This window comes from Artemia franciscana, chromosome 17 (genome assembly GCF_032884065.1).
Source record: "Artemia franciscana chromosome 17, ASM3288406v1, whole genome shotgun sequence".
Lineage (NCBI taxonomy): Eukaryota > Metazoa > Arthropoda > Branchiopoda > Anostraca > Artemiidae > Artemia > Artemia franciscana.
Window position 1 is genome coordinate 6476828 of NC_088879.1, and position 25531 is coordinate 6502358.

The following is a 25531-nucleotide window of genomic DNA, read 5'->3' on the forward strand; positions in this document are numbered from 1 at the left end:
TCATTGGTTAAGAGACAAGAACAACATTGCGTAAAACAAGCTGTGGTCTCATTATGCCGTTCTTAAGAGCAGTTGAAGGTTCAAATTTTACACAATTTTATCCAAATATATATTTCCCCTTGACGATAATATTCATAATATAAAATGTTTCTAAATAATGCAATGCGCTAGAGTTTTGAATCAATTTTATTTAAAGTTTTTTACTCTCCAAAACCATAAATAATTGGAGAATATATATTTTTGGTTTAATCTATCGGAAACGAATACTACTGCTGCTAACAACCCGCTGCAACACCACGCCGCCTGAGACCAAAACAGCTGCGTACCCTCCTCTTCCATCCCAATCTATTGAGCACTTCTCTCTTTACAGCCTAGCAAGAAGTTCCAACTCATTTGATTCATTTCTTACGATCTCTTCCAACCCTATTATGGGACGACCTGGTTTTCATTTGGCCCTAGACGGATGATCAAAAAGGACGATCTTTGGTAATTTGTCATCCACAAAACTTATCCTAGCCATTTCGAATTTTCTCTCACTATAGCCGTAGAAAGCGGATTAGAACCAACTTTTGCAGAGCTTACTGCTTCAAATAAGGTCAGCCAGATGGTACTCAAATCATAGACTGTCTTTATTCTAGCTTTCAATGTTCTAGTTTTGGTTCACAGACTTATATTCCTATTCTAATTAGAAATGAAAGTGAAGAACAAGGGAATATGCGGCTAAAAGATATCTCTTTGAAGAAGATAAGTGGTTGCAAGAATTACAAGTGATAGAGAGAAAGTGAGTATCACAAGGTGTCAAAATGGAGTGGAGAAAAAAGAATTATGTTGTTAGAAGACAAGCGACAGCGAAAATCAGAACGAACCAAAAATTAAAGTGAAAAAGAAAGAAATATTACGTTAAAAGAACAAAGCAATCACAATCTTCGACGCTAACAAAATGTAGCGCAAAACCCAGTACAAACCTACAAAAATGTCATAAACTACACAACCGTTGATTTCAAATCCTTGGGACCATTCAACGTTATGTGTATTCCCTAGAGAGCCCTCCATTTTTCCAAGGAAAGAGCAGCAAACAAAGATGACTCCTTTGGAGGTTGGTACCTACAACTAGAATCAATATCTTGCCGCATTCCTAATTTGATTTTTTTTTTGCCGTGCACGGCGTTACCGGTAATTTTTTTCGAAAAATATTTTTGGGCCGAAATGAATGAGTCCAAAAACCTAATCTGGAATGCTGTGCTGAACTATCTGCTCAAGTCAATGCATGGTGGTATACCAAAGGATGAAATAGTGAGAACGTGCACCGACTTCGTTAAAAGAGAATCGATGAAGGAAGCAAAGATTTTCATCTATTCTATTGTTCTTGAAAATGTACACCGTTCAATGCGGCAGAAGGGCAGTGAAAATGTTCTTGACATAATAAAGATACTCAAAGAATTTGACGTGAAAAGCATAGAGCTATCCACTTTTGTTATTGCCGAGCCTCAGGAAGTCCCCTCACGTGGAAGTCAAATTAGTGCATTAGTTACTAGAAACATCAGTGAGCTAAATACGAAGGTAGACGCCCTTATTGCCAAGAGCAAGGAGCTAGCCGCGCCGAGTGAGAAATCCTAAACGCCGCTAAGATCCATCTATGAGGTCGTTTTTTTTAAAAAAAAACACGGTATCTACTACCCTCCAATGTCGCGGGGAAAGCTTTCATTGGCAGTCTTTGTAACGTGTCCTTGTGAAACTGATTTTATTCATGGAACTTGTTGCGTGCTGATATTTTGTTCGTGGATCATGCTGTGTGCTGAATTATATTCATGAAACTTATTGCATCTTAATTTTTCACTTTGGGAAACTTGTACGTTGATTATTTTTCCTCGTGAAACTGATTTTATCCATGGAACTTGTTGGGGGTTGATTTTTCTTCGTGGAACCCGCTGATTTTCACCTAACCTGCTGATTTTCGTCCCTGAAACTTATTCCATGTTTTGTTTTCTCTTCGTGATGCTTGTTAATTGATCCTTTTGCCTCATGAAACTGTTTTTGTTAATGGAACTTGTTGCGTTTTGATTTTGGAACTTGTTGCGTGCTGATTTTTGTTCTTGAAACTTCTCGCATGTTTTTTTCTTCGTGAAAACTGCAAATCAATTTTTCTCCTCATGAAACTGATTTTGTTCATGGAACTTGTTGCGTGCTGTTTTTTGCTCTTGGAAATTGTTTCGTGCTGGGTTTTGTTCGCGAAACTTGTTACATGTTTATTTTTCTCTTCGACAAACTTGTACATTGATTTGTTTTTTCTCATAAAACTGATTTTTGATCATGGAAATTGTTGTGTACTGATTGTTGTTCCTGGAACTTCTTGCGTGCTGATTATTGTCCGTGAAGCTTGTTGCTTGTTTTTTTTTCTCTTAGTGAAACTTGCACAATGATTGCCTCCTTATGAAACTGATTTTGTTTATGGAACTTGTTGTGTGGTAATTTTAGTTCGTGGAAACTTGTTGCGTGCTGATTTTTGTTCCTGGAATTGGTTGAATACAGATTTTGTTCGTGAAACTTGTTGCATGTTTGTTTTTCTCTTCGTGAAACTTGTACATTGATTTTTCTCCTCGTGAAACTGATTTTGCTCATGGAACCTGTTGCGTGCTTTTTTTTTCCTGGAACTTGATCCGTCCTGAAATTTTGGTTGTGAAACTTGTTGCATGTTGATTTTTCTTCGTGAAGCTTGTTCATTGATTTTTTCTCGTCCTGAAACTGATTTTGTTCATGAAACTTGTTGCCTGTTGATATTGTTCGTGAAACTTGTTCCGTCTTGATTTTTCTCTCCCTGAAAATTTTACATTGATTTTTCTCCCTGTGAAACCGGTTTTTCTTTGTTTTTTTCTTTGAACTTGTTGCGTGCTGATTTTTTGTTCATGGAACTTATTGCGTGCTGATTTTTGTTCGTGAAACTTGTTGTATCTTCATTTTTCTCGTATCTCGATTTTTCTCTTCGTGCAACTTGTCTATTGTTCTCCTCCTGAAACTGATTTTGTTCATCGAATTTGTAGTAGGTTAGGTCAGATTTGGGAGACTGTACAAAGCGTGGCAGAACCTACACCTAACCTACATATGGTCAGTTAGATGTAGGTTCCGCCACGCTCTCTCTCCGTCTCTATGTCTCTCTCATTTTCTCTCTCTCTCTCTCTCTCTCTCTCTCTCTCTCTCTCTCTACATGTGTGTATGAGTGGATGTTTCCTTGTCTCAGTGTCTGTCTTTGTGTGTTTGTGTATGTGATACTGTGTATTTATGTATTTTTGTCTCTCTCTTTCTCTGTGCCTGTGTGTCTGAGCGGGTGTTTGCTTGTCTCGGTATCTGTTTGAGTGACTGTTTGCTTGTCCCTCTCTTTTCTGCTCCTGTATGTGATTGGGTGTTTGCTTGTGTCTGTGTCTTTCTTTGTATGATTTAGTGTCTGACTCTGTGTCTTTGTATATGTGTTTCTCTATCTCTATCCTTCTCTTTATCTCTTTATTTTTCTCTTTTCTCTCTTTCTCTCTCTCTTCCTTTCTCTCTCTCTCTTCCCTCTGAGACCCTCTCTTTCTCCATCTCTCTCTCCGTCTCTTTCTCTCTCCCCCTCTCTCTCTCTCTCTCTCTCTCTCTCTCTCTCTCTCTCTCTCTCTCTCTCTCTCTCTCTCTCTCTCTCTCTCTCTCTACCCGCTATGAGACAGCTCTTAGTACTTATGTCTCTGAAAATTCCTTTTCTTATATATCCGACTTTTTAATTAATATACGAAACTTTCGGATAGATAACTTACCCTAAAAATAATGGAAAAATAACAATGAATAAGTAATGAATAAAATAGTCTTATTGAAATAATGGCATGTAGACTATCATCATAAAAAATGAATGCTTTGAATCCATTCCATAAAATACTTCATCACGTTGTTTCTTGACATGACACTTCACATGGCTCTATTTTGGGGTTATACATGATTTTTAACATGGGTTCAGCTACAACCTCATCAAACATTTCATCATTGGTATTATTGGGTTCCTTGATTGTATTTTTTTGGTAAACTGTTGAGGACAGTAGTTACGTTTGCAAGTGCATTGTTTTTAATCAATACATCTATATATTCCTTTGTTATATTGTCTGTCAATGCACTTTTTATTTTAATTTTGATTTCAGTGTCTGTAACAACGCTATATTTACATAGTTTACAGTTTCTACACATAGATAAGATCTGGTTAATGACTTTGGTGCATTAATAGGCCTTTCTTTTTCCGTTGGCTTTCATTTGAAGTTAATACCAGAAAAATGGCAATAGGATCTATCAATAAATAACGTGTCACCACCAGCAGTAGTAAGAAGCTGGTCTTCGTCATCAACTAATAGTTCTACCTTTACATTCTGTTTGTGCGCTATCATCTCTGGAAAGATTAGTCTTGCATATCCACCATTATAAGGATTGAATGTTTTCGGTAGTCCAAAGGATTCTAATCTTTTTCCGTTATTACAACGCATGCATACAATTCCAATAGTGTTACTACTAGCAGTTGTTTCATAGTTTGAATATTTGTCTTTGTCAGCATTCAACGCAAAGGTAACTTTATCATGTGTTTCCTTGGGACATTTCATCTTCACTTTTTAAAATATGATATAAGTGTTTATTCTTCCAGTGCACAATTAATATTAATCAAAACATAGAATAAACCATCTACTGTCGATGACCAGCCACAGAGTACCCGGGGGAGACCGCATAAGCAATGTACACATAACAATGTAATTCAATGAAGCACTTTTATTGAAATAATGGCACATATAATGCTACATATTTACATAAAAAATTCGTAATTGTGGAGTACTACATAATGTAGTACTTCAAAAGCTGTTATCATATTCAAATAAATTACAATTCAATTTCCAGATAACAGTCAATTTCTTCATGTTCCACTGTCACTATTAAAAGTCACATATAAATATAATACCATAAGATGATATTTTCAAGCCAATAGTAAAAGAAATTCACTTCTTATATTTTTGAAATACAGAATGAAAATAGTATAGATATGTTACTCATGATTTTTTTTAGAAAAACAATTTTTTTATTGACATTTTTTTCTTTTGGACTTTGTTTTTCCGTTTTTTATTTATTTACTTGTTTTAATTTATTTAAATGATATGAAAATTTTATTTTCCGCATCGCTTAATATAACACATTTAAAATCCCGCTTTATATTCACTCACTGTAGGAAACTTATAAAAGATTTAAACCGGCTTCAGTCAACCCGAATAAAAAAAAAATCATATAGTTATCATGGGTCTACTGAATATTAAGTGCGGCAATTTATTCATAAAATTATCATGGAATTAGAGAATATTAAGTATGCACCGACTGTAATATGCAGATGATGTATCTCATGTAGTATAGGCAATCTGATTGCTTGGTAAATCGCTTATGCAAATTGTGTGCACATGGGCTATGTTTTAGTATTACTGAGGTCAGTCTTGGGATCTAGAATAGCACTACTGAGGGCAGTCATGGGAGTATGTAAATTAAGTTCAAATGGCCTGAGGGAGGTTCTCATGGGATCTGGAATAGCATTATTGAGGGCAGTCATGGGAGAATGTAAATTAAGTTCAAATGGCCTGAGGGAGGTTCTCATGGGATCTGGAATAGCATTATTGAGGGCAGTCATGGGAGAATATAAATTAAGTTCAAATGGCCTGAGGGAGGTTCTCATGGGATCAGGAATAGCATTATTGAGGGCAGTCATGGGAGAATGTAAATTAAGTTCAAATGGCCTGAGGGAGGTTCTCATGGGATCAGGAATAGCATTATTGAGGGCAGTCATGGGAATATGTAAATTAAGTTCAAATGGCCTGAGGGAGGTTCTCATGGGATCAGGAATAGCATTATTGAGGGCAGTCATGGGAATATGTAAATTAAGTTCAAATGGCCTGAGGGAGGTTCTCATGGGATCTGGAATAGCATTATTGAGGGCAGTCATGGGAGAATGTAAATTAAGTTCAAATGGCCTGAGGGAGGTTCTCGTGGGATCTGGAATAGCATTATTGAGGGCAGTCATGGGAGTATGTAAATTAAGTTCAAATGGCCTGAGGGAGGGTCTCATGGGATCTGGAATAGCATTATTGAGGGCAGTCATGGGAGAATGTAAATTAAGTTCAAATGGCCTGAGGGAGGTTCTCATGGGATCTGGAATAGCATTATTGAGGGCAGTCATGGGAGAATGTAAATTAAGTTCAAATGGCCTGAGGGAGGTTCTCATGGGATCTGGAATAGCATTATTGAGGGCAGTCATGGGAGAATGTAAATTAAGTTCAAATGGCCTGAGGGAGGTTCTCATGGGATCAGGAATAGCATTATTGAGGGCAGTCATGGGAGAATGTAAATTAAGTTCAAATGGCCTGAGGGAGGTTCTCATGGGATCAGGAATAGCATTATTGAGGGCAGTCATGGGAATATGTAAATTAAGTTCAAATGGCCTGAGGGAGGTTCTCATGGGATCAGGAATAGCATTATTGAGGGCAGTCATGGGAGAATGTAAATTAAGTTCAAATGGCCTGAGGGAGGTTCTCATGGGATCAGGAATAGCATTATTGAGGGCAGTCATGGGAGAATGTAAATTAAGTTCAAATGGCCTGAGGGAGGTTCTCATGGGATCAGGAATAGCATTATTGAGGGCAGTCATGGGAATATGTAAATTAAGTTCAAATGGCCTGATGGAGCGTAGTAATGGGCCCTGTTGACCAACCACTACTGTTAACTATTAATAACGATTAATAAACTATTAACAATGATGTTTTATCTTTAAATGTCAATTTTTAGTACTCTGCATTCGCTTTTTAACCTTTCCCAGCCCCCCAGCCAACGGCCCTTTTAAATTCCAACCAAACTAAAAATTTCTTAGCCTTTGTTCTGTTCGCACGAAATTAAGTTAAAGTTGTTTTTCGAAAGAAATTTACAAAAATGTCTTTCTTTTCACCGAGAGAATTTTGCTCCCCCGACACTATATATATATATATATATATATATATATATATATATATATATATATATATATATATATATATATATATATATATATATATATATATATTATATAATACAATAATTAAATGTTCATTGTAATTGTGTAATAACCTTACATTTACCCACCTTTAAGATTTGAACTTCAAAAAGTATTTTAATTTAGTTATCCTTGCTTTTACAAAGTCCAAGCCTATCATACTTCCAACTCTTGTTTTTGGTTTTGTAGGTAAAATGTGGAAAGAGTCATTGGCTATATTTGGTGGGGTTTGCCTTACCAAGTTTGTGTACGACTACATTTTTGCCAAGAAAGCCATTCCTTCGAAGATTGTAAAAGAAGTTTTATTTTTTCCTGATAAAGGGATCGCTTGTCCCAATGTATCTTGCGAAGATAAGAACTGCCGTTACAGTCACGAATCGACTTGTTTGAGGTAAGGGATCGACTTGTTTGAGGTTTGAAGTAAGGGTTAGGGTCACGCAGGAAACATTGATCTCGACCTTGATTTACTTTTTTATGTTTCAATTTAATTGTTTATGTATTACCTAGTGCTCAGTCTGGTATTGAGGCGCTTATATTATTAGAACAGCATCACTTTTGATATTTTTATTCTTTCGTACGTGGATGAAACGGTCGAGACCCGTTTTAAACGAATGTTTTATGTGAGCTTACTTTAAAGGGTGTTTAAGGCCGTATCCAGGGGAGGGTTATCAGGATTGAACTCCCCATCCTTGAAATTTTTGTCTGACTCACAAAAATCTAAACAAAATACATAAATACAAATTTTTGATGCGTTTATTAAGGTTTTTTAACCCCTCCCCCCACCCCGAAACAAATTTCTAGATACGCCTTCGATGAAGTTAACTAGTTTTTGTACCAAGTTTGGAACTGGATTAATTTGGGCTTGGACCTGGCTGATTTTTGTGTGCAATCAGGACTCAACTGCTTTTCGTACATACTAGTCCGTAGCTTTAACTTGCCTCGTTTTCTGTTAACCGCACGACAAAGTTTACGGATATTTGTTTCTTTCTATAAAAAGAAAAAAAGAGCAAGTAGAATAAAAAAGAAAAACAGAAAAGACAGAAAAAGAAAAGAAACAAGGAGACACATCAGTGGATCCCATGCCAAAAAGTGATTCTCTTAGTTACTCAAGATGGGGAATCATGGTTCTACTAAAAAGGATTCGGATATGGTAACTCCATTGATGCTGTTCTAATTTTGATTTTACGTGATTTTTGTGGAGTTTAAGGGTATTTTTCCAAATTTCCCTGAATTTGTTTTCGCAATAAACTTTTCCCATAAAGATCAATTAAAACAATAGTTACCATTTCAGAGTCACCTTCAAATGGCGATTCTTTCTCACTTGACAGATTTTTAAAACGTGTTTTTAAATTTTCTGTTAATATGGGCTATAGTTCTTTCTTTACTATGTTGTGATTACGGACATTAAAAGTTCTAGTGCCTTTTTTGTATTAATTAAAAAACCTAGGTGTCTAAAGTATACTGCGTCATTGATGCTTTGCTGAAAACGAATTATGATCACAAAAATATTTTTTGTACTTATTACAATATTGAAAATAAAAATTACAGTGAAACAAAACCTTGAATTGATGAGCTTTCAGCAATTAGTATCATTATTAATCAAATATTCCGTTTAATTGTGTTTTTTCCCAAGGCCGTTTAATACACATATAGTTTTCACTACAAACGAAATACGTCCAAAGCCTACTGTTTCCCTGGCGCTTTACTGAAAACAAATTATATTACAAATATTTTCTTTTGTAATTATTACATCATTGAAAATAAAATAAGAATTACAGTGAAACAAAATCTTGAACTCGTGAGCTTTCTGCGATTAATATCATTATATATCAAATATTCAGTTTAATTTTATTAGTTCTTTCCAAAATTGTTCAAGAGACATATAGTTTTCAGTGAAGCGCCAATGACTCAGTAGGCTTTAGACTTTTACAGTTAGGAAAGAGGGCAGTAGCCAAACTCTTTTTGTAGTGACTTCGTTTGCCTTAAGCTTGATTTGCATATTCAATTTATGTTTTCCTCCTTTTAAGATTTATTTATTTATTTATATTGGTAACTGTTGTATGTTTGTTTGTTATGATTGTTTATTTAATGTCTGTTCAATTTGCGATTCATTTATTGTTTAATAGTAATTTCTGGTCGTTTTGAGTTTGAATTAATATAGGTTTATATTTCTGCTGATCTTGAGTTTAATATGACCTTTAATTTTCTTTGAGAAACTTTTTTTAATTAATATCTGTTCGTTTTTGGTTGCCAAAGTTTCAAGTTTTTCAACATTTCCCATTTCAAAATAATTTTTTTTCCAAAACCGAGGTTTCCTCAAAATATCATAAGAATATCGAAGTAACCAAGTATCAAAGTAAAAAAAAAAAAAAATCAAACCGTATGACTACCCCTTTCATATAAACCTTATATGCCTCTGTGGCTTAACTTGCAATCCTCTCCGCCGGATTGTGTCATTCCTGGGGGCACTGTTATATTATACTTGGACTATTTTGAACAAAATGGCTGTCTCAAAATTTTGATTGTATGCATTTGGGGAAAAGAGGGCATGGGAGGACTAGTTGCCCTCCGATCACTTTTGAGTCTTAAAAAGGGAACTAGAACCTTCAATTTTCAATCAAATTAGCATCGTCCAAAGTTTCTATGGCCAACTCTTTCACAAAGACGTAATAACCCCCCCCCCCCAGAGCATAACTTACAACCCTTGCCCTTTCCTGGGGGGTATATCGACCCTGGAGGCATTTTATCTGATATTTGGCCTATTTTGAACAAAACAGCTATCCCAAAATTTCGATCGGATGATTTTTGGGGAAAGAGAATGTAGAGGAGGGCCTAGTTGCCCTCCAATCACTTGACCCATAAAAAGGCTTTAGGAATTCCTATTTCAAATCAAATGAGCCCCTTTGAATTTTTTTACAACCACCCTTCAATAAAAACTTTATATCCTCCCGGGGCATAACTAACGACCGTTGTTTCCGAGCTCTAGGAGGCTCTAACGACCCCGGAGGCATTGCTATATGATGTTTAGACTGTTTAAAACAAACTGCCTATCTCAAAATTTTGATCAGATGCATTTGGGAAAAATAGTTCTTTGGAGGGGGATAGTTGCCCTCTGATCACTTGACTCTTAGAAAGGGAACTAGAACTTTCAGTTTTCTACCAAATGAGACTCCTTCAAAGTTTTTACGACCACTCCTTCCATATAAGCCTTATATGCCCCTTGGTATCACTTACGACCCTTGTCCAGGGTCTAGATGGGCATGTCAACCCCAGAGGCATTGTTATATGATCTATGGACTATTTTGAACAAAATGGCTATCTCAAAATTTCAATCGATTGCATTTGGGGGAAAGAGGGCGTAGGGGATATTTGCCCTCCTATTCCTTGATTCTTAAAAAGGGAACTATGGCTATTAATTTCCTATCAAATGAGCCTCTCCCAAAATTTATAATACCACCCCTTCTATAAAAATCTTATATGGCCTCGGGGCCAAACTTACAACCCTTGCCCCCAAGCTCTGGCGGGTTGCGTCAACCCTGGAGGCATTGTTGTATTATCTTTGGACTACTTTAAATAAAATTGATATCTAGAAATTTCGACTGGATGCATTTTGGGAAAAGAAGGTGGGGTGGGGGAATAGGTGCCACTTCCTCTCTGGGGGAACTTTCCATGGAGGGATCTTCCTGGGGGGGTAAACACCGGCTCTTGTTTGATACGGGACCCGGAGTTCAACCCGCAGGAAACCGATGCAGGCCCGGAATTGGGTTCCAGTGATTATGAAAGCGTTTTATTACGCTTTCCTAATCATTAGCCGTCATCTAGATCATGTGAAAGCATCTCAACATTATTTCAAACAAGAAGAAAAAAGGTAATACACTATTGTGGTAACTTAACCAGGTTTTACTTTCCCCGCATGTCACAACCAGACCCCCGCTTAGCGTCCAGAGCAACCTCAATTTATTTTCTGATCTGTATTGTTACCGAAAGGTTTTGAAAAAGCTTCATTATTTAATTTATTTTGGAACACCTCAATAATTCCTGACACAGGTTCTCCTTCGTTGCTTTAATAAAAATAATACAATAATTCATTCGTCTCTTTTTTGTTGATGGTGTATTATCATATTAATTATTCCCTCTGTTTCTATTGTCATTCTCGTTTTTGCCCATCTTCGATACTTCTGTCAATCAATCAATCAATCAATCAATCAAATTATTAATACTAAAAGAAAAACTATTACAAAGTAAAGCGGTTACAAGGCCCAAGTAGCTTTGCTTGTAATGGACCACAGAAAACAAGAAAGTTCTGTGACTCCAGTTTGTTTCAAGTTTTGAGGTCTGCTCTCTCCCCACGAATTCAGTTCATGGTAACGAACTGTTGTAAGGAGTGACCCGGCTCAATAGCAACCAAAACTCTAAAAAATGGTACCAATAGTTACGTCAAAAAAATCGTATTTTTATGCTGATTTAAATATATAAGTTACATCAAGTTTAGTCTTACTCGTCAAAAGCTATGAACCTGAGAAAGTTTAAAAATTAAAAAATAATGATTAAAATATTAAAATAATGATTTAAAAAATAATGGAAAATCACACATTCAGATTCAGCGTATCAGAGAACTCTATTGTAGAAGTTTCAAGCTCCTATCTACAAAAATGTGGAATTATCAACGAATGCGTGTTTTTTCTTCTTTTTTTTGTTGTTTTTTTATCCCAGGGAAGATCTTTCCATGGAGGAATTTATCACGAGGGAGGAGAATTCCATGAAGGGGGCGCTAAATTATCTAGCATTATTTAAAACAAAACAATGAGAAAAATACCATTTTTTTTCAACTGGAAGTAAGGAGCAGCATTAGGACCTAAAACGAACAGAAATTATTACATATATAAGGGCGTTCGTCTCCTCCTCAATACCTCACTCTTTACGCTAGGTATTCTTAATAATTTCAACTATTTATTCTACGACCTTTGTGATTTAGGGATCATTCTTAAAGAATTGGAACAAAATTCATGCTTTAGTGTAAAGAGCAAGGTATTGACGAGGGGGTGAACCCCTTTGCATACGTAATAAAAATATACAAATATAGGAGTTCGTTACGTACGTTAATTCGTGAGTTACTTATATTTATTACTAATAAAACGTTCCTAAAAAAAGTTCTAGTTGTATTTTTAAGTAGCCAAAGATCGAAAGGCAACTAGACCTCCTCACCCTCCTTGTTTTTTTTTTTATCAAAATTGTTCGATCAAAAATATGAGAAAGCCATTTATTCAAAGAAAAAAAATATAGTAATATGCATATTTCGTGTTAATTATTCATGTGCGGTTACCCAAAGTCAAAAACATACATTAATTCAAAAATGTTCCGAAATTAAATAAAAAAAACAAGTTTTTTCAACGGAAAGTAAGGAGCGACATTAAAACTTAAAACGAACAGAAATTATTCCGTGTATGAAAGGGACTGTCCCCTCTTCAACGACCGGCTCTTTACGCTAAAGTTCTTTATTGTTTTAAAAAGTAGAACTGTGACAAAGAGTCAAACTTTAGCGTAAAGAGTGGGACATTGACGAGGGGACAGCCCCTTTCATATACGGAATAATTTCTGTTCGTTTTAAGTTTTAATGTCGCTCCTTACTTTCAGTTGAAAAAAAACTTGTTTCTTTTTTATTTAATTTGACTTGAAACGCGAACTCGGCAATTTTTTAGAATATGGGAGTCGTTTATCAATAAACTATTATGTGTATATTTATCATTCAGGCAGTCCGATCACCTGAAAAGTAAAAAAGTTAGAAACCTCATTTAGACAATCAGTATAGGATAGATATAGAATTAGCAGTAATTATAGCATAGGTTTAGAACAAAAAGGGTATTGGATTCTTATATTATAGGGCTTTAGTCAATCATCTTAAAAGTGCCAAGAAGTCTTTGGATGTCTGTGTTTGTGTCTTCAGCTGTCACGAACTAGCAGAAACACTGGTTTATGTTAGCAAAGGCGGAGTCCCTGTTCGCGTATTGTCAGATAAATCCATTGGAGATGTGGTTAATTCAAGAATTCCTGACCTGCGTGCAAAAGGTACATCCATCTGCATATATAAAACCAAATGTATACCTGTCTGTATGTTTGTACTGTATGTTTTACTGCACTATTCATCTGGTCTCCAAAAAACTATAAGGAGTTGTTGAGTACACTGCTGGTAAAATTGAAGGTATAGCCCCCCCCCCCTGCGCAAAGGCCCTTTTAATAGTTTTTGTGCTGACTGTAATTAGAAACCCATAAACACAAATGCATGATGGTCCCTTCTGGTCACAAAATTCACATTTTTTAGATATTCCATCCAGATATTCAATTAGATAATTTTGAATTCTGGCATCTAACACACTTCCAAAATTAAAAACTCTTATTTATCAATAATTTCTCTGAATTTGATATTCAACAGTTCGTTAATTTTGTATTCATTCTAATTTTTCAAATGCTTTTCAAGTTTAAGGATACTATCCTTATTTTACATATGGAAGACATTTTTCATGGGGAATTGCCTGAGGGGGGGGGGGATTTTCTGTGTGAGAGAGAGGGAGGATTTCGCATATTAAAATACATTTGATTTGCTCTGACTCTTTGCACATGCAATCAAAGTAAATTAATTAGGGAGATTATGTCAATATAGGGGAAATACCAATTTTATACAGTCTTGGATTAACTCTACTGTGGAAAACAAGACGTTGGAAAAAAAAATCGATTGTCGTGTTTATAGATTCAGTGCATTTTCGTGTTTTTCGATTTATAAACTCGATTCCCCGATGAAAGGAAATCGTCGGGGGAGTGGGAAGGGAATTTTCAAGGTGTGTGTGAGTTTTCTGGGGTGGAGAGAAGTCCGCATGGGGGAGGATTTTTCAGGGAGAATTTTCAAAAATACGATCGTTATTAGCATGCGGTGGGAACTTTCTGTGGAGGGGGAGTTTTCTGCGGGGTATTTTTCCAAGGGGGGTCCTCGAATGCCCTTTCTTTTGAGGTTGCAGCAACGCACGGCGGGTAAACTAGTCTATTTATATTGTGTGGCTTAGATTGCGCTGCTATATCGTTGCGGCTATACCCGGGGTGCTTTTGGAGGGGATTGAGATGAAAATTTTCTAAAATATGATTCAGCTCTAAATATTTCGAATTTTTTGCCCATTTGAGCTTTTTTTTCATTGAATGAACTCCTAGACGATCCTCTAATTGTCCCTATCCAAGGATTAGAATTCTTTCCCTCCTCTTATTTAAGCTTGCTATTTTTCCAAACAGCCATTGCACTTCACACATTGTAAAAATTTCTGGCGAGAAAAACATGGTTTTCATGCTTACTCGATGTTTTTTTTTTTTCTCTCTTAAATTAGATTAGAAAAAAAATTAAAATCATTTCTTTATTATCTGACATGGTGAAAACAAAAAACGACTTAAGATCCTTAGACTCGTCTGTTTAATTCTAGTAAAACTACTAGATTATCTCTTTGGAGAATTGTGACTATTTCCCTTCCTACATGTGTTGGCGATACCAATAAAGTCCACGTTTGATCCAAGTTATTAAAGTTATACACATTTTATTGCAAAGAGTTAAACACCTAATTTCTATGTAACTGATTTGTGGCTAATTATTACTCATTGGCTCATATGGCTAATGTATAGTTATATACATTTCATTGCAAAGAGTTAACAACATCTTTTTATGCAACTCATTTATGGCAATAATTACTCATTGGCCCGTGTGGTTCATATGGCTAATGTATAGTTATATACATTTTACTAAAAAGAGTTACCAACAACTTTTTGTATAACTCATTTATGGCAAATAATTACTCATTGGCTCATATGGCTAATGTATAGTTATATACATTTCATTGCAAAGAGTTTACAACATCTTTTTATGTAACTCATTTACGGCTAATAATTACTCATTGGCCCGTGTGGCTCATATGGCTAATGTATAGTTATATACATTTTACTACAAAGAGTTAACAACAACTTTTTGTGTAACTCATTTGTGGCAAATAATTACTCATTAGCTCATGCGGCTAATGTGCAGTTATATACATTTATTGCAGCGTTAACAACAACTTTTTATGTAACACATTTGTGGCTAATAATTACTCATTGGCTCATATGGCTAATGTATACTTATATACATTTTATTGCAAAGAGTTAGCAACTTTTTATGTAACTCATTTATGGCTAGTAATTACTCATTGGCTCATATGGCTAATGTATACTTATATACATCTTATTGCAAAAAGTTAACAACAACTTGTTATGTAACACATTTGTGGCTAATAATTACTCATTGGCTCATATGGTTAATATATAGTTATAAACGTTTTATTTCAAAGAGTTAACAACAACTTCTTATTTAACTCATTTGTGGCTAATAATTACTCTTATTCAGTTCGTTTTCGGGAATGGCTATACGTTACTTTTATATGCTGTTGGCCTTTGGTGGCCTTGGTGGCCTTTATATGCTTGGTGGAGAAAGAACAAAGCAGTAAACTGAGACGTTGCCTAAAAACAGAAAGTTGAAAGAAAATAAACATCAGGAGATGCAAGATCTAAAATATGTCATTCGGAGGTTCAGCGAAAAACGGATGTTAACAAGTAAAGTATCAACAAAGAAATGCTGAAATTCTGGGATAGCTATTTCGGAGTTGTTTTGCCCTATTTATAGTCAATTCCTGTCCAAGCCTGAAGAAAGTCACAGAAGCCCTCAAACAAAGCGTGGTTTATTCGCCTTTGCTTTCAAGTGTTTCATTAGATTGAAAGATTCTGTCGAGTTGCGAAGAAAACTGTTCAGGTGTTTTGACTCAATGTGTTTGAATTGACTTAGTTAAGAGCAATGGCCCTTCTATTGACTATGAATGAATTAGTCTATTGATAATCTGTTGAATGATGAAAATCACACGGTGGAGCGAAAGGAAAAAAAGATATGCAGAATATGTGGCGTTAAATATATTCTTTTACTAAGTGTGGTGTCCGTTACAGAGAAAAACCAATTTAGAGCCGATTTAAGTAGCATTGTGAAAATTATTCACTGGTAACTTTCCAAGAGGTATAAAAAGCTTGAAATAAGGCCTGCATCGGTGTAAAAACGAGATAAGTCCAAACTGCAATTAGTTCTTTCCCATTGGAAACCTTTTTAGTAGAGACTATGGTGGTAGCACCTTCTCTATATCAGAAACAACTGTCAACTGTCTGCCAACTTTCTGCCAACTGTTTGGCAAAAAAGTAGGCATGTTGTTACTTGCCTGAGCAGGAATCATTCAAGGATTTCAAACCTCACGACTGGAGAATCAAGGTAGATCCATAACCTTCTACACCCTTACCGACAACTATCCAACAGAAATATGCGCAGGTTTCTGTGGCCTAGAGAAACGTAGACAGGTATGCAATGTAAACAGAAAAGCGAAGATTTTGAAAAATGTTGTTAGTATTTTGAGCCGATAGAACACAAAAATGAGTATCTTCAGAGTCCTACGCCCCTTCTATAACCTTTGTACGAAAGTGTTCATGATCCCTTGAAACTTCAGAAGGTCATTTTTAGAAGCTTTTTTTAGGAGCAGAGAGTAGGGCACCTTGTCTTTTTTGAAAATTATTCACAAGGCTCTTTTTTGGATTGATTCAATATTTATGTCTTGTGACATGTCTTATGACATTCTTGTGACTTGTGGCAAGTCATGTGACCTGCTTTGTTTGAACCATTAGCAAGATTCAAAGTTTCAAAAATGGGAGATAGCTTAAACTACGAGACTTAAAATAAATACATTATATGGTTCAAAAACACAAAAACTTAGGAAAAGTCCTACGCCCCTTCTATAACCCTTTGTACGAAAGTGTTCGTGTTCCCTTGAAAGTTCAGAAGGTCATTTTTAGAAGCTTTTTTTAGGAGCAGAGAGTAGGGCACCTTGTCTTCTTTGAAAATTATTCACAAGGCTCTTTTTTGGATTGATTCAATATTTATGTCTTGTGACATGTCTTATGACATTCTTGTGACTTGTGGCAAGTCATGTGACCTGCTTTGTTTGAACCATTAGCAAGGTTCAAAGTTTTAAAAATGGTAGATAGCTTAATCTACGAGACTTAAAATAAATACATCATATGGTTCAAAAACACAAAAACTTAGGAAAAGTCCCACGCCCCTTCTATAACCCTTTGTACGAAAGTGTTCGTGTTCCCTTGAAAGTTCAGAAGGTCATTTTTAGGAGCTTTTCTTAGGAGCAGAGAGTAGGGCACCTTGCCTTCTTTGAAAATTATTCACAAGGCTCCTTTTTGGATTGATTCAATATTTAAGTCTTGTGACATGTCTTATGACATTCTTGTGACTTGTGACAAGTCATGTGACCTGCTTTGTTTGAACCATTAGCAAGATTCAAAGTTTTAAAAATGGTAGATAGCTTAAACTACGAGACTTAAAATAAATACATTATATGGTTCAAAAACACAAAAACTTAATTTTGATGAAATACTTACTGATACAAGAAAAGAAGACGCCTGGATGTTTGATGTATTTAGTTGTTAATGTTATTGTGAAAAAAAAATGCGTAAAATATATTTTATTTTCAATAAGTGAAAATGTCACTTTATCCCTTAAAAGGTTTGAGATGGGGATAGGTCCACTCTTATTTGTTTTAATGTCTGCTCTTTTTGAGTTTAAATTGATTACTTATTTTAATTTATATTATTTTAGGTTTTATTTACTCATTCGTATTCATTCCGATTGTTCTAAGTTCGACTTATTATGTGAGTTTAGTTTTGATCGTTTGAGGTTTTACTATCGCTTTTTACTTTTTTACTTTATACTTTTTTTACGCTTTTATACTTTTTTCGGAAAAAAGCGTTTTTAATTAATTATGCAAACAAAACTCAGTTGTTGCAAAACACTAAGCGTTTAGAGGAGATTTATCGAAGACTCAGACTTTCTGTGTTGGCGTCAACCGATGTGGAAGAGCGTTCAGCATCAGGATGATCAAGATTTAGGATTTATAGACTATGTGTACCCTCTGTTCACACTGTTGTGATTCCACGCAAAAACGGCCTTTTTTACGTGATCCGTCAACTTTCATTTGTTTTTTGCTGTATGCTTATGTGTCATAACGGTTCAGTGGCTGCGCTGAAATATTTCTGCTGAACTATTGAAAAACGTATCTGTTATTTTGAATTAAAATCTTTTTTAAACTAAACAATTCTGTTTGTTTGACTTTTTGGACCAATTCTTAAGAACGATTTCTGAAAAACAAGGGCACTAAAAAACTTTAGCATAACGAGCGATGGATTAAGAAAAGGGCAGTCCCTGTTATATCTGAAATAGTTTTTGTTTGTTTTAAGTTTTAATGTTGTTCCTTATTTCTAGTAGAAAAAAATTTGTTTCATCTTATAACTAATAGAGACCACTTGGAACACTTCTGTTATTTCTAATTCTGAAAGGATTTCTTCGAGGACGGACATCTAAAAGGGCTATGCGAGGGGGCTGATTGCCCTCCAGTCGCTTTTGAATCTTAGATAGCGTACTAGAACTTTCAATTTACAATCAAATTAGCCACCCCAGATGTTTCTACGACAGCTTCTTCCTTACAAAATGGTCTGAAGAAATAAGAAAAAAAAATAGAGGCAGTACTTGTCTATTTGACATCCCTGGCTAGTGTCAATTTACGATATGCTTTATAATCATGACGGTCTGCTCTGAATTTCGGCAGTATGTGGATGTGGTTCAGTTATCTTTTAAAAGTTGCCATTAGATAAAATGATGAGAAGTGATCCCACGCTTGGCAAAATAAATATAAATAAATAAATGTAGCAAGTATTGTGCATTGAGTGTCTCAATATCATCTTGAATCTAGGCTAATTAACAATTATAGACAATCATGCAATCAGGATGGAAGGATATTGGGTCTGTGCCCTACGAAGTATTCAAGACTTTTGCAAGACCTCGTGTGTCTTCAATATAAGTCTTATGCTTTTGTGCTGTTTTTTTCTATACAAAATGTGCAAATCAACCTTTAAAATTTCGCCATTAGCCTATCGCATATTCTTTTAAGTAATGAAATTACATTAGTTCAACCTTCCGCAAAAAGACTTGGTAATATTATTGCCGAATTTCTTACTTGTCATTTGGCTTGAGGAGAAGCGGGTTTATAAAAAAAAAAAAAAAAAAAAAAAAAAAAAAAAAAAAAAAAAAAAAAAAAAAAACTCAGAGTAGTAACCAGTTCAAAGTAAAGTAGCTCAAAGTAAATGTTTTACCAACAGAGATGTAACAAGTTATTTAGTTTGATGACTACAAAGCTAAGTCGTTGGTCGAAAGTTTGGCTTCTTAAAAAATTGTGGTTTTGAAGATGACTTGTCGATAATCTTAAGCACAGGAAAAGCTCCAGCATTTAATTTTGGTTCTATTGGACAAATTGGTTGCAAACAACACATCGCAGTTCTGCAATCTTTTTAGGTTTACTGAACTTACTGAAGGTTTTAACCATTTTAACTTACGCTTTTTTACGCCCTCCCGATATTTAACGATTAATGGTTTGATATGACAACCTTTAAAGAAATCGACTATCAGAGACTATTATTCTCGGGCAAAATACAAAAATGTATGTCTATAAAAGAGAGCAACCACTTTTCTAGTGTCCGCACACCTGTTAAATTTGATTTAAGCACTAACTCAGTCAATCAGATGAGTTAGTGTTTAAATGTATGCGTATCTTCCCCAATCCTCTAGACGCCAGACGCCATGTGCGGGTCAGTGCCATGTGCTTTTTGCATATGATCTCTCTTTTTGGTGGAGAATATGATGAGTAATTGTTGCTAGTACTGAATATTTACCTTGTGATGATTCTTAACTAATAAATAAGAATCAATGCTACAAAAGGAGAAATTTAGGGTAACAAGCCTTTAATATTAAGTGAAATATTTAGAGAGTTATTGTACTCAAAATTTATGGGCTTCCCCCGACCCAGATTCCTAGATATCAGCATCCAGTCAATGTGCTAGTGACGCTTCTTGACTGTAAAGGTTCTTGTGTTGCCCCTGCGATAAAATGGAAGATCAAGGGGGCGAGGTCCCCGGGTCCCAAAATTTTCTAGTGCCCTCCTATCCTTTTCTTGTTCCGTTTTTTACTCTTTTTTGTAGAATAAATTTGTCAATTTGGTCAATTATTGGCACGTGGATCACATTGCCCCTCCAAATTTTGTTCATTGACGCCCTTGTCACATTAGGCCTCTCCCAATATTTTGCTGTAGATCCGCCCCTGAACTGAACTCCAAGTTTCTATCTCAGCTGCTGCACTGCGGCAGCTGGGATCGAACCCTGGATATAGTATCGCTAATTTCAATTCAGTTCACTGCGCCAGCGCTGCACGAATCTATACTTTCAGCTCTAAAGCCTCAGCTTTAAAAGACTATCACTCCAATGGTATCACATTATTCAAGCTTACAACTCTTTGATCCAGACTCGACAGACTGAGTATATAACAATTACTACTTCAGCACAAAAATAAAAAGCAATCGACATTTTTTCTTTTATTCCTTTTTTTGTAAGACCCCTCCCCCCACAATCATTCCTTTCTTAGAACAAATTGAATCCCGTCGCTCGAGCTTGTTACAAATTATTAAATATGTCCACCGGAGAACACTTAAAATTTTAGATCGAACTGTGATGACATGTCTCTTCGTCAAGGATTTCTCTTGGCGAAGGAAGAATTTCTGGATAGTTTCTAAACTAAAACCTTGGAGCAAGAGAAAAGGAATACATTTCTTTCTTTTTTATGTCTCTTATCAAACGGTTCGTGGCAATGAATTGCAAGTAAGGTACAACTCGAGCTACTAGTAACGGAAACTTAGTTTCGACAGCAATATATATGTTACCGTGAATGTCGGAAATATGTTTGATGTCGACATTCCGAAACTCTTTTTCCGTTGATGTCGTTGATGTCCGAAACTCTTTTTTTTTTCTTTTTTTTTATGGATTCAATCAACTTCGCGAGTCAGCTTTTTCAGTCTTATTCAAGCTATGATGGTAAAAGTGAAAGTTAGGTCAGATTATGTTAGTTTAGGTTAGATTTGATTAGGTTAGGTTAAATTTGGTTTTAAATGTCAAAAGTGGGTTAAAAACCTAATCTAACCGAACCTAACCGGTCATCATCAAACCTTAAATTAAATTGAAATGGCAACACTGACTAAATCCAAGGAGAAAAAGGGTATTACGGACATTCACCGGTGAATGTCCACATTAACCAATTTGCGGACATTCACGTAACATATACAACAATAAGATGTATTATTTATGCTGATTCTAAATATGGAAACTTGATGAACTTTGTTTTTTTTTATCAAACGCTTTTGTTTAATGAAATTTGAATGTCTTTAGTAACAGGGTTTAAAGTCCCCTGAAAAGGGGTGGAATGTTGATGAAAATTATGAAGTCAAACCCGCCGTGTTTGAGAATCCTACAGCCATCATCGACAAAATGTGACATTTTTTTTATTTTTACTCTGAATGATGATCGCACATTCTTTTTTTTTCCCAGGGTTATCATAACAAAACATTGGTCGTGCATTATTGAAAAAGGTCTAACAAAATTGACATTTGAAGATCTAGTTCTCTTTCCAATCCAAGTAACAAAGAGATCACACCACAGGAAAGTGCCGCATTTAAGCATTTTGGGTCGTAAAACCAAAATTTCGGCCAGAGTAAGGCCGAGATGATATCGAGTGTGAGAGCTATTCAGCTCTATTGATATTTATACTATGACTGGTATTTATATAGAGGGGTATTTGTATATCTTTCTTGTCTGAGAGGCCATTCTGGCGTGTGGCATATCATTCGTCCCTGAAATTACGTAGAGTCAGTTCAAAAGGAAACGTTATTATAGATTGTGTATCCTGTAAAACTAATGGCTTTAGAGTACCAAATAGTTGCACACCACTTATTACAGAGTTGGTCAATAAGCTCTTTTACTAGGATGAAGCTATCTATGCCTCAAAAAGCGTTTCAGGGCAATGGTTTCAAACTTTCAAGGTGACTTCACATGGATGTTCAAATAATCATATCCGAATAATTAGTCATTCATGGAGTGTGCTATATACATTATTTTACCTTTATACTGTTGAAGTAAATTGTCTAAATGTCTGAAATGTCCGTATATAAAGACTGCTTTTTAATAATTATCAGAATGTCTTATGTGAAGAAATTATGCCCTAAGAAAGGACACGGATATAAGTGCTTTTCTTGGCCAAAAAAAAGAGGAAACTTAAATTTTCTGGATACTTTTTTTAGAAGAAAAAACTTTAATGCATATATATATATATATATATATATATATATATATATATATATATATATATATATATATATATATATATATATATATAATGGTCGCTTAAAGAGAGTATATATAATCAAAATACTAAACAGTTTTCTTTTAGAAATACTTATAAAAATGAATTGACAGAAAAAAAATGAAAATCTTTCAATAATAGAATATCATCAAGAGCAATTAGTAGTTTAATTGGCATTTGTGCACTCCTTGCAACAGGCAGGATTGAACCTCAGTAACGAAAATTTCTAGGTGTGGCTTTATCCGCTCCCCTTTTGCAATGTATTTGAGTTGCATATTCAGAGTTGGATGTTATGACGTCTTATCTTATATATATTTATATATATATATATATATATATATATATATATATATATATATATATATATATATATATATATATATATATATATATATCTATATATATAAAAATATCTATATATATAAAAATAAGTTGTCTGTCTGTGTTTCTGTCTGTCTGTCAGGTGACGTCATGTTTCTGTGTCGACTGACGTCATGAAGTTAGTTGTCGTCATTTTTGCTATGACGGTGACGTCATTAAAGATGTTTAAGACATGCGTTCACGGAAAAATGTTTAATTGTAAAATGACTGAAGAACCTACAATGGCAACAGCCGAGGAAGCTGCTCAAAGAGTCTATGCCAAAAAACTTGCTGCTGATAGAGAAAGTAAGAAAAGAAAGCGTGCCGAGGAATCACAAGAACAGCAAGAAAACAGGCTTGCAGCTGATAGAGAAAGTAAGAAAAGAAAGCGTGCCGAGGAATCACAAGAACAGCAAGAAAACAGGCTTGCGGCTAAAGAACGCAAAACCGCGCAGTTAGATGAAAATCCACCTGGAAAGCGAGAGTCAAAACATATCAAAACTGAAAATGATAGCGATGATGATTGGGTTTGGGATTTTGACTTGGATAAGGTCATCAATGCCTACCAGATTTAAGTTAAAAAACAAAGGTTCGGCGATATGTACTTCATAGTGACGCTGAAAAATAAAGAAGAAGGAAAAACTGAAAAAAGAAAAAAGGTAAAAAACTAAAAAGAAAAAACACTCAAAGAGAAATTACAGACCGGGACACAAATGACGACAGAGACAGAGGGAATATAAGTGACGACCGGGAACCTCAAAGAGAAATTACAAACTGGGACACCCGGACACAAATCACGACCGGGACACAGGGAATATAAATGACGACCGGGACACAGGGACACAACTACAACGGGGACGCCGGGGGCACAGGCGGGATATATAAATGACGACCGGGACACAGGGATTGTTCGAATAGAAATTACAGACCGGGACACCGGGACGCAAATGACGACCAGGACACCGGGACACAGGGAATATAAATGACGACCGGGACACTCAAAGAGAAATTACAAACTGGGACACCGGGACACAAATGACGACCGGGACACAGGGAATATAAATGACGACCGGGACACATCATTAGAATAATGAGGTATAGATCTGAATACGGATTGTTTTTCCCATGGACAATTATATGTTGCATGTTCAAGAGTCAGTAAACCTGACAATCTATTTATATGCACAGACAATGGGACAGCGAAGAATGTTGTATATTCGCATGTTTTACGTAGTTAAAAACATATATTTATATCTATCTCTATTCACAGGTGGGACACAGGGACACAACTACAATGGCGCGTAACTAATATGGCGCGTAACGACTTACGCGCGCGGGGGGGCTTGGGGGGGCGCGAAGTGCCCCACCAACTAGGTGTTGGGGTGGCGCGAAGCGCCATCCCAACAGCTAGTATATATATATATATATATATATATATATATATATATATATATATATATATATATATATATATATATATATATATATATATATATATATATATATATATATATGTATATATATATATTATTTTGTTTTTTTTTTAAATAGAAACAAACCATAGAACTTAGCTTGCTCATATTAAAAATGTGTTGCTGCTTTAAATCATTTGAGAGTCGACGTGCTAACGTGCACTTGTCTGATATCCCACCCTGTTTAAACAGTGGTGTCAGCTGGAAGTGGAGCAATTTTCGCCCACTAGATTTTGCCAACCCCCCGCCATCCCAACTTAGGTTAAACAAAAACTTTTAGGGGGATATTTTCATCGAATGTGTCTTATTGTAGTTTCATTGACAAAATAGCAAATTTACCCCCCCCCCCCTCTCCCTAGATTTTTAGAAGCACATTTTGTACACCACACTTCCTCCCGAACCTTAAATTTTTATGAATTAACGCTCCTGTGTTCCATGCTCCTTCTCTGACCCCTTCCAAAGAAACCTAAGCGATACCAAGCTATTTTGTAATCTAATTCCACCCTAATCTCTGGCACCTAATTCTGCTTCTCCCCTTGCAAATTCTTTGATAAATCTAGTCTAGTAAGACGGTCCTTGCTCACCCTGAAGTTCTTACCAAGCTGCCCAAACCAGCCTTTAATTGCCCATATACTGAGTAGGATTGAAATATTTCTTCCATAAAAATTAACGTTTCATCCCACCTCTTCCAAATATAATCCATAAGCTTATAACACTTAAAGCCCACACTTAAAAATTCATTGTTTTGGTGGAACGCGATTGTTATCCTTTTAGTTGTCGGATAAATGCTCCACAGTACCACTTCCTTCATTTGGCGTTTTAGGCGAAGTTTGCCACATGACGTCAAAATGAGTAACCAGTCAGGGTGCAACCAAATAGGATTGCTCAAGCCACTCCCCCTCAAGTGCCAATTAATTTGTCTTCGGGATTTTGGCTAACTTTGCATGGAAAAGGGTGCGGCTTAGAATACTGTAACATCACCAGAAGATTTGTATATGCCACGGAAGATTTGTCTAATTTAAAATTTATTTCAGGGATACCTGTACGAATTCACAATACACCGTATTTGATGCACCATAAATTTGCTATTGTTGACAATGAGCTATTACTCTGTGGAAGTTTCAACTGGACCCGACAGGCCGTCACTGGCAATAACGAATCCGTCATTGTAACCAATGACAAAGATTTTGTGGAACGATTCTGCAATGAGTTTTCCCGTCTCTGGGAGCTTAACTCTCCCCAGAATCTGTGACATGGTTTTCTAGTGTTTTTATTTTTAATAAATTCTCTTCAATTGAA

The 25531-nt window shown here is 35.6% G+C and overlaps 1 protein-coding gene across 1 annotated transcript; it reads left to right on the forward strand.

Moving 5' to 3' along the window:
* The first annotated feature begins 38 nt into the window (after positions 1-38).
* LOC136037750 (uncharacterized) lies at positions 39-25531 on the forward strand. Its single transcript, XM_065720543.1, has 4 exons — positions 39-78; positions 7250-7451; positions 12942-13126; positions 25267-25531. Exons 1-4 carry the CDS (start codon positions 54-56, stop codon positions 25482-25484), a joined length of 630 nt encoding a protein of 209 aa, XP_065576615.1. The 5' UTR covers positions 39-53; the 3' UTR covers positions 25485-25531.